The sequence below is a fragment of the Eutrigla gurnardus genome, assembly GCF_963514095.1.
Source record: "Eutrigla gurnardus genome assembly, chromosome: 4".
Lineage (NCBI taxonomy): Eukaryota > Metazoa > Chordata > Actinopteri > Perciformes > Triglidae > Eutrigla > Eutrigla gurnardus.
The window spans coordinates 19565914-19579254 of NC_139918.1; the positions used below are offsets into that span (position 1 = coordinate 19565914).

Sequence of the window (13341 nt, forward strand, 5' to 3'; positions counted from 1 at the left end):
ATCAGGATACAGATAACTAATAATGTATGAACAGGCTGTAAGATGCATCACAATCAAATGAGTACTTCAGGAAACTTGTGTCGTTACATTCGTCATGAAGCCGCAGTTCATTTCATCCGTTTCTCAGCTGCAGAGCACTTATTAGGCTTTCCTTTATCACCGTATTATATCACATGCCTGGTGACAACTGACAAATTAGACTTTTTACACGTCTTCGCTAAAAAGCCGAGCGGAGGTAAGGCTGTCGGCAATAACGAGGTCAATCGCGATGATCAAATGGAAAAGTAACGCTATTAAACACACTCCGCCGTAGGTCTCGTAAAAAAAAAAAAAGGTGGTGAATTCTAAACGGATCTTTCTGCCAAAACGCCACGGTGGAGATGAATCCTCGTTTTTCACTTCGGCGGTAAACAACAGCCTGGCAGTCAGTTTGTCTGTGAGTAATTGGCTGTTATTATGTCGCCCCTTTCTCAAGCAAAGAAAAAAAAACCTCCATTACCTACATCTTTCTTAAAATCTGAGGTGTCACTAATCAATAGCTGTCGTGAGGGTCTGATAGCGCTGCTTTGTCGTCGTTTTGTTTGGATTTAGGAGGAACGGAGCTCATGGCTCATTAAAGAGTCTTCATTTAAAGGACGGGGATTCAGATTCTGCGTGAGTCTTCACTCTGGCTGCCTCTTCTCCTTCTTCTCTGTTCGCTTGGCTTTGATTTGGCTTCAGGATAAGAACCTGAAAGGTCAAGCAGCAGTTTCTCTCTTCATCCTCCCCCCTCATTCAAACAGCATCTCGCTCCCGACGTGTCTCCGAAGCCGTCCTCTGCATTTCTCTTCTCTCTCTCTGCCGTCCTTTCATTCATTTCCTCAGTGAGATTCGTGTTTTTTCCGTCAGGTCCTCTTTAGACCTGTTAGTTTGAATTCGTTCAGGCACCGTGTTATCGCTCTCAGAGATTCCACCTCCTCGCCTCTTTCATCTCGCACATTTCTAAGAAGTGTTTCCTGCTTTGCCTCCCTGACCAGCCAGCCTGTCTTTGTGTTGTTTTTTGAGACTCAGCTGTGATCATTCACGTTAGGTAATCGTTCCTTCATGATTTTGTTTCTTCAGTCTTCATTAGGCTCGTTTGCTCACTCGACACCCGACAGCTGTGTTTGGAAAGAAAAAACATATCGTTGTTTCTGTTGGATGCATGAAGAATGGAATGTACCACTGACAACATCAAAGACTCTCACACATCTTAACTCGCTTTGGTTATATTCTTTCCAAACTTCCGTACGCATGAAATCGGATGAAAAAAACTATCGCATGACTCATTGTCATATGCCATGGGTAAAATGAAAGCCAGAGCCAGCAAGAGGAAGAAGTTGTCTGCTTGATCAGGCCACTTATTTCTTACTAGCTGGCTGTTCTGCTCACTTTAGGGCATTTTGACACAGAGTGTTGTAGTTTGATGCAGCTGTCAAGAACGTGAAGTGTCAATGTGTGGATTACAGTAAGCTTTCGTTCACCGACGTAATACTGAAACATGATTGTAGGTAAAAGTCACTCCTGGACAAACAAAGTAATACAATGTTCTCTGAGCCCGAGTGTTCTCTACTGCAACACACACACACACACACACACACACACACACACACACACACACACACACACACACACACACACACACACACACACACACACATATTATATATATATATGTAATTTACTGCATCAGCCAGTGTGAGCATACTGTCATTGTTTACCAGGGGGAACTTAAATGCACATTCATGTTAAAGGGGCCCTATTATGAAAAATCGACTTTTCCATGTTTTTCAACCCTAAAAAGGGTCCCTGGGGTGTCAATAAGTCCCCACAGTATCAGAAAAGACCACCATCTCCCTGTTTCACTTTCTCAGTTTGAAAGAAATCCTCCCGATAAAAGAACGGTATGCAGAATGTCCACTAAATGACGTCAGCACCGAATTTTCCTGTGCCTTATATGGGTCATCTCGGCTCATTAGAATCGCTCCACCTGTGTGGTCCCGCCCACATAATCCCCATACCTGTTGGCTGTCAGTGTGATGTACATACAAACCAGTGAACCAAAATGCCAAAATCAACGGAAAGCGAGTTGGCAGTCCAACTGCTGATATTTACTGGCATCGTCGGAGCATCTACGATGGAAATGTGCGCACACGCGTCCGTAAATGTGTGTTTGTGTGTGCGACGCACTTCACCGACAGGAGCTCTGACAACATGGGTCGCTACAGCTCAGGATATACCTCTAACCTGAGGCTAAAGTTTGGATCAGTACCGACAGTCCGAGAGCCAACCACAGACACAGAAGCGGTAAGTTTATAAATATTATGTAATATGCCGTGTTACAGTTTACCGTTGCTTTCTTAGCATTGGTGTGTTAGCATTGGCGTGTTGCGCTAAAGTTAGCATTGGCGTGTTGCGTTAAAAGCTTCCATTGTATTGATATTGAGGACCGTTAACGATACGTAGTACTGCGGGGGCCCAAACCTGTAAAATAACGCTAGACATCAGCTGCTTGGGAACGTGTTGTAGCTCGAATGCGGCAGCAAGAGCAGCTGATCTGTGTTTGTTTATACACGCCGATGCAAAGACGACGTCACCAAACGTTTGTTTTTGCACCGCTAACGAAGGGATTTTACGAGCTATTGGTGCGTCACCACATCAGTTATAGTGAAATAGTAACGTGTTCCACATTTCAGATGTAGTGGTAAACTCTGACTGTCTGTCTGACTGTCTGTCTGCTTACAGAGCAGCAGCTCACATCAGCGTCCCACACCGACCCACCACAGCTACTGTTGGCAGTCACCTGTCTAGGAGGACTACAGGCTCCTTACCCAAGTAAAGGTGTGTAGCCCGACATGTAGCCTACTTGAGATCAGGTTTAACAGCAACTACTAGTAGTCGTGCAGATGTGTATTTCTATTATGTGATATCATGGGTTTCATTCCTCCATACAACTCTGTTACAGCTACTGTGTCCTGCAAGGACTTTGGTGTTGGCACAGCGATGGTTCCAGACCTGTTTCACAACCACTCCAATAAGGAGACCATCAAAGAGAGCTCGCCTGGACCCGGTAGAGGAGGAGGATACTTTGGAGGGCAGCTCTTCCTTGACTTCAGAAGAGCTTGATATGACCCTGCAGAGTCGGCCACAAACAGTTTGCGTTTGTGTTCTGAGATAACTGTGAACTTCAACTGCTGATTAATTTGACAATAAAGTCTTTACAGTAATTGTAAAATGTGTCATGGTTAATATTACTGAAGTAATGGTCAGGAAGACTGCATAATATGTTGCATAGAGGGTTTTATTTTTTATAAAACACAATTGATAAACAAACAACTGACTGCTGTATTCCTCTTACGTGTAAAGCACCATAACCAGCTGTGTATATATATTTCATGCGTTTTGGAGAGAGAACATTCAGACAGACGGTTCCAACCAGGATGTTCCACCATGCAAGCCTCTTCCTTCTCCAGCTGCTGCATCCGTCTTCTTACCTAGTGTGAATCATGATAGTCGTCATGTTTTGTGAATAATAATCTCAACAGACAACTTGGTGTAACAGACAGTAACATTACCCGTGGTGTCTCCATGCAGTAGACATGTTCTGTGTCTGAAGGCCCACTTAGTCACCTAGATGAATATAGTACAGAATTTGAGCATTTCAACAACAAATCTTGTTAATATGGTAACCTGACTGACTTTGCTGACAAGCTGAGGTGTAAACCTCATGTTTGAATTTTGTAACAGTAAGTTTGGCACGTAATGTTGAGATGGAGCACAATCACGTTATAAAACACAGCACACAGCCTATGATTCAAAATCCGACACATAATTCTGGAGGACGACATGATACTGACCAAATCCCGTTCCTTGTATATCTTTATGTGTAGAGGATCAGGTTTTTAATCCCGTTAATGTGATGTAAACAAACTGCCCGCATACAGGACGCCGTTTTCATCCGTTTAAATATAATGTTGCGTCCCCATTTGGAAAACATGCAACTGTGAACTGTCAACAACACGGCACTACTAACGATATTAATTGTTGCCGAAATAGCTCACAGATACGTTACTTATAGAGCGAAGAACGCAGCATGAGCGTCATTGTGCTTAGCGCTAGCTACGCTAACACACATTGAGTTACCGTCCAAAACGTTACACAGACATGTTAACTAACCATCCAGGTTCGTCCTGCTGCATCCGCGGCATAGAACTTCTACAGGAGCTGGTCCTGGTTCTGGGTCGGAGTCCGGTTCGAAGCGGTACGGCTGCACCGCTGTTAGTTTGTAGCGTAGAACCATAACCATGGCAACAAGCTGGACGCGGACAGCACGGGGCGGAGAGACACAACCACTTCCTCAGTAGGAGCGGGGTCGGGGGTCATCTCATTAGCATAAGGCTACACCCCGACAGAATCACCCGTTTGAAAAAGTGGGGTAAAAAAGCTGAAAATGAGGAGTGTGATCCACTCCGAAATACATGTTCCGAATGTTTTTTTCCAGTTGAGGAATTCAAAGACCAGGTTTGGAGACATCAATAACTTATATTAACTTGTGGAAAAATAGCATAATAGGGCCCCTTTAAAACCATTTAGACTCCGTATAGAAAGCATCACAAATGCAGATGTAGATCCCTCTCTTAACATATACAGTTGTTCATTTAATAATTAATACGAACTGCATATTTTATTCAGATAAAAAGGAATTCAATTTCTGAGTGCAATGTTCCAACAAATGTATATCCATATGAACAGATGTGCTTTGTTTGGAAAGGCCTGGTCTGTCTGGTTAAATTACTCACTATTCGGCTCACACCTAACATCGCATGTGACATCATCATCATCAGAGATCCTTCTAACCTCATAAGTGATATTTTTTTAAAAAGAAGAAGAAAATAGAATTTGATGAAAATATAAATCCTCATAGTCAGTCATACCCTTGGAGACTGTATAGTGATTAAGAATGCAAGAAAGAGTTATCAAGGGGAAAAGCTAAAGTTAAAATGCATGCAGTTCAAATCATTTGCTATAATTATTGTAATATTAGTTATAGCAATGTAGCAAAAGTAATGGTAAACAGTTGAAACATAAATTATTAAAATTAATGGATAATAAATGGTTGAAAAAGCTAAAAAAAATAAGATAAATGCTGGAAATAGTTCAAAATTAAAAATTAAAGTTATGGATAAATAATTGAAATTGCAGCTCCTGACAGTCCTAGTGGTATTTGTGCAAACATTAACTTGACCAAAACAACCCAAATATTGAACATATTATTGTAACAATACCCACATGTGTATATATCTAAAAAAAAGTGATCAAAAAGTTACATTAAATTTGTTATAGTCTTGATGTTATACAGGGAGGCTTAAGGCTGCACTGTAAGCAAAGATGTATAATTAACAACACGCTTCATATGACTGTAATCTGGATCAAACATACCTTGTGCCAACTAGAGCAGATTGGCAGGAGGGGGAGGGGCTGCTTTGTTGTTTTGCTTTACAGCCGACTGTGCATCACTGTATTTCATGATCTTTCGGCATGCCTCTTTAGAGACAGCCCAGACAGTAAAATCAATTGGCCAGTGTGGTGGAGTTTTGGATGAGTTTTAACCGCATCGTGGGGGTGATAGAAATGTCTTGCAGTTGTTTTTTTGTTTTTTTTTGTTTCCCTGCCTTTATGGGATCATAAAACCACTGCTGTAATCTCCCTATCTCTTTCATCTCTGCCTACAGGCAAGCAGACGTGCCCTCCAGAGAAATTTGACTGTGGGGGATCAACCAACAAGTGTGTCTCGTTGTCATGGAGATGTGATGGGGAGAAGGATTGTGAGAATGGGGCGGACGAAGAGGACTGTGCATCTGGTGAGTTTTGTTAAAGTATCGGGTTGTTCGCTGTAATGGAAGTAACCTCACAGAAACACATGGAAGAACATGGTCTCTGCTGGTTTCGCTTAAATATTCTGTGACACTTCAAGAGGGTATTTTAATACAAAAAGGTGGCAATGAGTGAATGGCTCAACGAGGCTCACAGTAGTATAAGGAGAACTCTGATTCCTCCCTTTTTTTTGTATTTTCTGGGGTTTCATCCTTTCTGATCTCACTTATCATCCAGAGGCTTTAGACATTAAAGCGCAGTAGGGAGCACCCTATATAATTAGAAGGATTTGACGTGAGGTTTGAGTTTTAAGCCAGCTGAACAACAAAGTCCTCTTTGATGTGGAATGATCTTTAGTGTGGAGGATCAGATATGTACAGCGTTCTGGTGATATCTGGAGCTTTCTGTCATCACGTTTTGAACCTTCGGTCTTTAGCCTTTCCACTGCAGGGCCCTCATAGCCACCAAATGTGACATCATCTTTAACCCAGCCAATCAGACAACTCAACCGTGTGCTACCCCCCCACCCCCCGCCCCCTGCAGGGACTATCCTTGCCCTACTTCCAAGGCGCCGTGAAGAATTGGCTTCTTCTTCTCCCTCTCACTCTCTCCCCTCCCTTTCTTTCTCACGTCAGGAAGAATTGATTGAGGCAACAGAGCTGTGGGGTGTGTGGTGTTTGAAGATGCAAAATGGCACATGGCGGCATGTAGGGAGAAACAAAAGCCACCTCCTTATTGTCCTATATAAACGATGTTCAGGCATCTGCTTCCTGTCAGGAATGTCATGTTTATTTGTTAAGAATAAGGACGAGTTTGAGTGTTTATCTGGACAGGAAGCCAAATCAATTTGGTTCACTTGAATAGGTTCCAACCCTGTCCGCCTTGAAGAATACCTGTTACACTGCTTTTAATTGTTGTGATAAAAGATGTTCTGTTGTCAGATCAGCCTGCCAAGTGGCCTGTCGATGACTCCCTGTCTGAAAGTGCCCCCCCCCCCCCACACACACTCCCGCTAAAGCAAGCGGCAGTGATTCCATTGACTTAAGATCTAATGCCCTCTTAGCTTAGATGGCTTTTCACTGCACTGCCCATTGAGGCCCAGTCTAGCCTGCGCTAATCCTTTTTTCATTCTAATGTCTGTATTGATGCCGCGGTCTTAAGCTTCTCAGCAGCGACACGAGGGAGGGCAGCAGGCAGCCGCCCACCCACACAACGGCCAAAATCCCTCCAGAGGTAAACGCTGCGCAGCGTGACCAGGAGAGAGAAGTCGACTCCAACACTAACACAGCACGGCGCTAGATAACATCACCAATTAGTCCTATTAAGGACTGCTCAGATCATGTTATCTGAGGACTGATGAGGCCCAATGCCAGCCTGAAAGATGACGGCTATATCAAGTGCAAGATGCTTTTATCTGGTACCTCGCTGCATATGAATCTGAAGGGTGCCAAGCATCCAAAGCAGCCTCCGATGATGCAGAATTACGATATTTGTGTCATCGGAGGCTCTTTTTCAGAATAGAAATAATGAGATCTCCCGTCTCTGGGGAAAATGAGGGAATGATGCATGACCAATCAAAAATACTACCAGATTTCTAACGAAACAAAGCTTTATGCAAAAAGTACCCCTGCACTGCCTGTATGACTAAAAAGTGTTGCAAGAATTATAACGTGCACACCGATGATAATTGCTTCTATATCAAACACACTGCTTGCTGTATTGCTCTTAAGTACTGCAGACAGAGGGCTTTTGATCTTCCACATTTACAGTCATGAAGTGAGGCGAGTGGTTGAAATTACAAATTGGTTAGAGTACGTCGCTGTTGGCACGTGGGCAGCTGGAGAATCACTTCAAAGCAACATTAACTCTGCTGTGTGTTTGGGTTTAGAGGCTAGACGATTAATGAATGAAGATATGTTGCATGATGCAGCAGCGCTCGTACAAATGGCAGAATAAAGCAATTTTACGAAACAGTGTATGTATCAATTGCATTTTTATTCCCGCCAGCGAGCGGAAGCTTCAGCTGCAAATCACAGTGAGTTAGGCTGCAAACGTAGTGACAAATCATCTTTGGGTGCAGTTAATTTAAAATATTGAAGCATACATGGAAAGTGTCGACACCGTTGAGCATCAAATGTTGAAGGGAATTCCCACGTCTAAGGAAACGAAAATGTCTGTTCCTTGCACAACGGGATCCACGTTTAAACAGTCGCGTTGTACCGCGGAGGCTTCCATGTGAATGTGGTTACACCTTGACATGTAAATCTTTTGGATGGGTTTCGGTGACTTGGCCTCCTGTGGAGCCACTGAAGTGACACATCAAGTCATGCTCCACTTCATGGCACCTTGTGACGACTCATCCTCTCGGGTGGTCAAAGAAGTTCACAAGATGATAGTTGGCTATGGTGATAAATTATGATGGGCAACTACTGAGCACTCAATCATTGAGTGACCAAAATAGCAAAAGCATTACTCACACTCTGGCTTTGTGAGCATGTTCAAGCTTCAAACTACTTGCAGTGAGCAAAAAAAAATCAAATTCACTGAGGCTGCCCTCCCAAAACGGACTTAAGTTGGAGCGAAGTTAGCCACAGCGCGCTCTGCTATTAGTAGAACATTTACAGAGTGCATAGCCCTGCGCACATTCGTAAAAGTAAATCCTGCTGAGGCATCCTGCTAATTGAGTCGTCCACATGTTGAATTATGTATTATGTAGAATCTAGCTCTCACCAGAGCAAGCTCGCCTTGATCAACATTACATTAAGCAGCAGTTCTAGAGAGGCTCCGCGAAGAAAGTAGAGCTGTCCTCAACCCTCAGCGATGTGGAGATTAATGTGCACTTACCCCTTCCGGCTTCTCTCTTGAGCATGCCTGTCTGCTGGGATCTACTGCCGAGCTCGGGAGCCGGTCTGGATCTCTTCATGTGTGTTTGCATTTGCACTCGGTGTAAGGTTGAGCTGACGGTCTGGCGTGCGCATGTCATATTTCTGTGCGGTTGTGGTTTTGCATGTTTTCCTTATTCATATTTAACGGCGCTTAGATAGTATGAGGCGAACTATTACTTCTGCCGCACCTCACAGCTGTCTCCCCCGCTCCGTAGTGAAAGTGAGCCGGCAGGTACCGTGCATCCTCAGTGATGAAGCTTTCACACAGGACAGTACTACAGAACTAATGCGCATCCACCGACAACAAAACCCTTTTGTGGCATCGCAGGAAAGGTCAGCCTATTAGCTATTTCCCTGGTGAGGCACTGTGAACCGTCTGAACTGGCAGGCAGTGTGTGGGTGGTGTGAGTGTGTGAGTGTTTCTACCTTTCTAGACTTCTTGTCTTCAGTTGATGGTGTGTGTCCCAGTGACCTTGCTGCTGTGGCTGTATTGGTCCTCAGCTCGATGAGCAGAGTGGACAGGTCTGAATTTTCCCTTCAGTTTAAGTCGGTGAACGTCTGTGAGAAAGATGGGAGGACGTTAAGCTGCAGAGACGGTGGCTGATATGCTCAGAAGGAATTGTCTGTGTGCAGATAAAGGGTACATGATTCATTCTACACACAAGATGTCTTTCTTTTCATAAATACACAAAGAATGTTGTGTATTTACCTTTCTGTCTTTCCTTTGTGCATCCTGACTGTTCTCTCTCTCTCTCTCTCTCTCTCTCTCTCTCTCTCTCTCTCTCGCACACACACACACACACACACACACTCACACACACACACACACACACACACTCACACACACACACACACACACACACACACACACACACACACACACACACACGCAGCACCACTCATCATAAGATGTAAATGCTAATATGAGTAGAACGGCCAGTCATCTCTCGCCTCTTCATCTGAGCCACTGGTTGCTGCTGGCAACAATCTCCATCATCAAAGCCGCCAGTAAAAGCAAAGTGTGTTACGCTGCCAGCTACTGACTAATGTGACGGTAGTCATGGAAAAGGTTTTCCCACCCAGATTATTAAGGAAAGGGCAATATATAAGACTGTGCTATCAGCGTAAATCTTTCAGTAGTTTTTGGCCATTTAAAGTAATTGTGTACTTTCTGTTCAATTATGCATATTCATTATAGCTAGCAAACAAAGTCGTATTTGCCTCATAAAAAAAACTATTAAAGTTTCCACCCCATCTGGAGATCGTTTAAAATCGAAATGAACTTAACTGAGAAATAAACATTTAAGGAGCAGAAAAGTTTGCTAGTCTATCATCAACTTATCAGCTTATTTGAACAGAACGGTCATGAATTGTGTTTGCGATGCCAGTGAGATGTCTGCTCTGCCTCATGATTGGTGAATCATTTGGTTTACTTGTGTGGAATGTCATCTAGATGCTAAAGGAGAGATCCCTCTTGCTGGCTATCGCAAGAACAAGATTAAGAGTCTGAAGGCACGCCGGCGGCTCGGCTCGGCTGTACTTGGGCGCAGCAGTGCTTTCACATAAATGCTAACATCAGCATGCTAACGTGCTCACAATAACGATGTGGATAATGGTTGGCTCGAGCTTTGTTTAGCGGCACACAGAAACATTCCAACACATACAGTATGTCTGGTTTCTGTGTGTGTACATTAATATATAATAAGGTGTACAGTATATATGCAAGCATGCGGCCCATATTCACATATCCATTTCGATGTTTGGTACGTAGTGTTTTCCTGCTTTTGTTCAAGCAACCATATCAAATTATGTAAATGGATGGAGAAAAAATACATGTCCCATCCCACAGAGTGGTCTCTCCAGTGTAACCAGGCCACTCATGTACAGTACTAATGGTCGGACCGCTGTCTTATAATGTATGTCTGTTGAATCTCCTTAATTATTTAGTGCCAGATTAGCATGTAGTTGGAGTAGATGCATAACAGGGACAGTAGTGATAAAACGCATCAGAATCAGATGGCGCCTGTTTAATATTAATGAATGTGAGCTCTTTCACTGACGTAAATCTTGACACTTGTTTTTCATATCAGCTACTTCCTCGTGCTTCTATGGCGACCATGTCAGCGCCCTTAGATCAATTAAGGACACTATCTTGCACCTGCTGTTTGATTCCCCAGTTAAAGTCTGCACATGAAATGCATATTTCCAGGCTTGTGAGATTGAATGTGTCTAATTTTTATCTGAAGCTGTTTCAGCTTTAAACAGCCACCCGAGCACTCGGAGACAACCACTCGGTTTATCATTATTCAACTAATGGTGAAATGTTGATGCCTTTAGTTTCTGTTTTCAACTAATGTCGCCTAATTTGTAGACCTTAAAAAGCTGATCCTTTTTTGATCTTAATATCGGAATCAGATTCACACATGAGATCTCGACTGTAGCACTAAAACTACGCTTTCTTCTGCAGGTCACTGACGATATGCTCCCGCCTTACAACGGGTGTATTCAGTGTTTTTAAAACAGCGATCCTTTCCTGTAAAAAGCCTGAACAGCTAAAGGCAGCCTTTGAAGTTGAACTCTGTGGTTTGTATAGAATCACATTCTGCTTCTCCTGGTGCTGGCCTCTGTGCCGCTATGGGCTCACAGTGGGAACGCCGACTCGTTTCACAGCCTGAATGCTTTCGGCCAGACTTGAGTAGAGACAGAGGAAGCGATACAAAGTTAAGAGAGTGTGTGTGTGAGAGAGAAATAGAGAAAAGGATTTACAGAAGCCTTGAGGTTGGCGTTGTGAAGGGCAGAGGTAAAGTTACAAAATGATTTTTTCTGAAGAGAAACATTTTCGTGCAGTCATGACAACTCTAACCTGTAGTGTATAGGCCTGTGTGCTAACAGTGTATGGACAACAAGCGTGTCCTTGTTGGTCATAGACGAGAGAAAGATGAGCAAAGATGAAAAAAACACACTAGAAAGAGATCTTTTAAAAGAGGAAGAAGTACCAAGACAGAGATCTGTCACAGAGAGAGGAGGAGCTACTATGATAGAGATCTATCACAGAGAGGGGAGGAGCTACTATGATAGAGATCCATCACACAGAGAGGAGGAGCTTCTATGATAGAGATCCATCACATAGAGAGGAGGAGCTACTATGATAGAGATCCATCACAGAGAGGGGAGGAGCTACTATGATAGAGATCCATCACAGAGAGAGGAGGAGCTACTGTGATAGAGATCTATCACAGAGAGAGGAGGAGCTACTATGATAGAGATCTACCACAGAGAGAGGAGCTACTATGATCGAGATCCATCACAGAGAGGGGAGGAGCTACTATGATCGAGATCCATCACAGAGGGGGGAGGAGCTACTATGATAGAGATCCATCACAGAGAGAGGAGGAGCTACTATGTGGGAGATCCATCACAGAGAGAGGAGGAGCTACTATGATAGACATCCATCACATAGAGAGGAGGAGCTACTATGATAGAGATCCATCACAGAGAGAGGAGGAGCTACTATGATAGAGATCCATCACAGAGAGGGGAGGAGCTACTATGATAGAGATCCATCACAGAGAGGGGAGGAGCTACTATGATAGAGATCCATCACAGAGAGGGGAGGAGCTACTATGATAGAGATCCATCACAGAGAGAGGAGGAGCTACTATGATAGAGATCCATCACAGAGAGGGGAGGAGCTACTATGATAGAGATCCATCACAGAGAGAGGAGGAGCTACTATGATAGAGATCCATCACAGAGAGGGGAGGAGCTACTGTGATAGAGATCTATCACAGAGAGAGGAGGAGCTACTATGATAGAGATCTACCACAGAGAGAGGAGCTACTATGATCGAGATCCATCACAGAGAGGGGAGGAGCTACTATGATAGAGATCCATCACAAAGAGGGGAGGAGCTACTATGATAGAGATCCATCACAAAGAGGGGAGGAGCTACTATGATAGAGATCCATCACAGAGAGGGGAGGAGCTACTATGATAGACATCCATCACACAGAGAGGAGGAGCTACTATGATAGAGATCTATCACAGAGAGGGGAGGAGCTACTATGATAGAGATCCATCACAGAGAGGGGAGGAGCTACTATGATAGAGATCCATCACAGAGAGAGGAGGAGATACTATGATAGATATCCATCACACAGAGAGGAGGAGCTACTATGATAGAGATCTATCACAGAGAGGGGAGGAGCTACTATGATAGAGATCCATCACAGAGAGGGGAGGAGCTACTATGATAGAGATCTATCACAGAGAGGGGAGGAGCTACTATGATAGAGATCCATCACATAGAGAGGAGGAGCTACTATGGTAGAGATCTATCACAGAGAGGGGAGGAGCTACTATGATAGACATCCATCACATAGAGAGGAGGAGATACTATGATAGAGATCCATCACAGAGAGAGGAGGAGCTACTATGATAGAGATCCATCACAGAGAGATCTGTCACACAGAGAGGAGAAGGACTAGCTGATAGCAGAGGAAGCTCTTTCATCTTTTGCTCCACAGGAGAGAGAGTTTCTCATCATCTTCTTGTAATAACCACC

The 13341-nt window shown here is 43.7% G+C and overlaps 2 protein-coding genes across 6 annotated transcripts in view; both read left to right on the forward strand.

Annotated features, from left to right (window-relative positions):
* LOC311012046 (low-density lipoprotein receptor-related protein 8-like) overlaps window positions 1–13341 on the forward strand; it is a 63260-nt gene that overhangs the window by 25619 nt on the left and 24300 nt on the right. For all 3 annotated transcript variants that reach the window (XM_084007333.1, XM_084007335.1, XM_084007334.1), the window contains exon 4: window positions 5751–5879. In XM_084007333.1, coding sequence (XP_083863459.1) covers window positions 5751–5879 — 129 coding nt within the window. The remainder of the gene's footprint in view (window positions 1–5750; window positions 5880–13341) is intronic.
* On the forward strand, window positions 1835–3310 carry LOC311012048 (uncharacterized protein). Of its 3 annotated transcripts, none has more exons than XM_084007338.1 (3): window positions 1835–2325; window positions 2769–2859; window positions 2984–3310. In XM_084007338.1, exons 1-3 carry the CDS (start codon window positions 2233–2235, stop codon window positions 3142–3144), a joined length of 345 nt encoding a protein of 114 aa, XP_083863464.1. In that variant the 5' UTR covers window positions 1835–2232; the 3' UTR covers window positions 3145–3310. The 3 variants fall into 3 exon arrangements, 1 of the variants encoding a protein (XP_083863464.1); XR_014596976.1 differs by having other exon boundaries at window positions 1866–2325; window positions 2764–2875; window positions 3001–3310; XR_014596977.1 differs by having other exon boundaries at window positions 1867–2325; window positions 2764–2859.

What these genes read in the sequence shown, in the direction of transcription:
- LOC311012048 (XM_084007338.1), top strand. Translation starts at nt 2,233, where the DNA reads ATGGGTCGCTACAGCTCAGGATATACCTCTAACCTGAGGCTAAAGTTT. An exon ending in CAACCACAGACACAGAAGCG is followed by an intron (nt 2,326 to 2,768) that starts GTAAGTTTATAA and finishes CTTACAGAGCAG; the next exon opens with CAGCTCACATCAGCGTCCCA. An exon ending in GGCTCCTTACCCAAGTAAAG is followed by an intron (nt 2,860 to 2,983) that starts GTGTGTAGCCCG and finishes ACTCTGTTACAG; the next exon opens with CTACTGTGTCCTGCAAGGAC.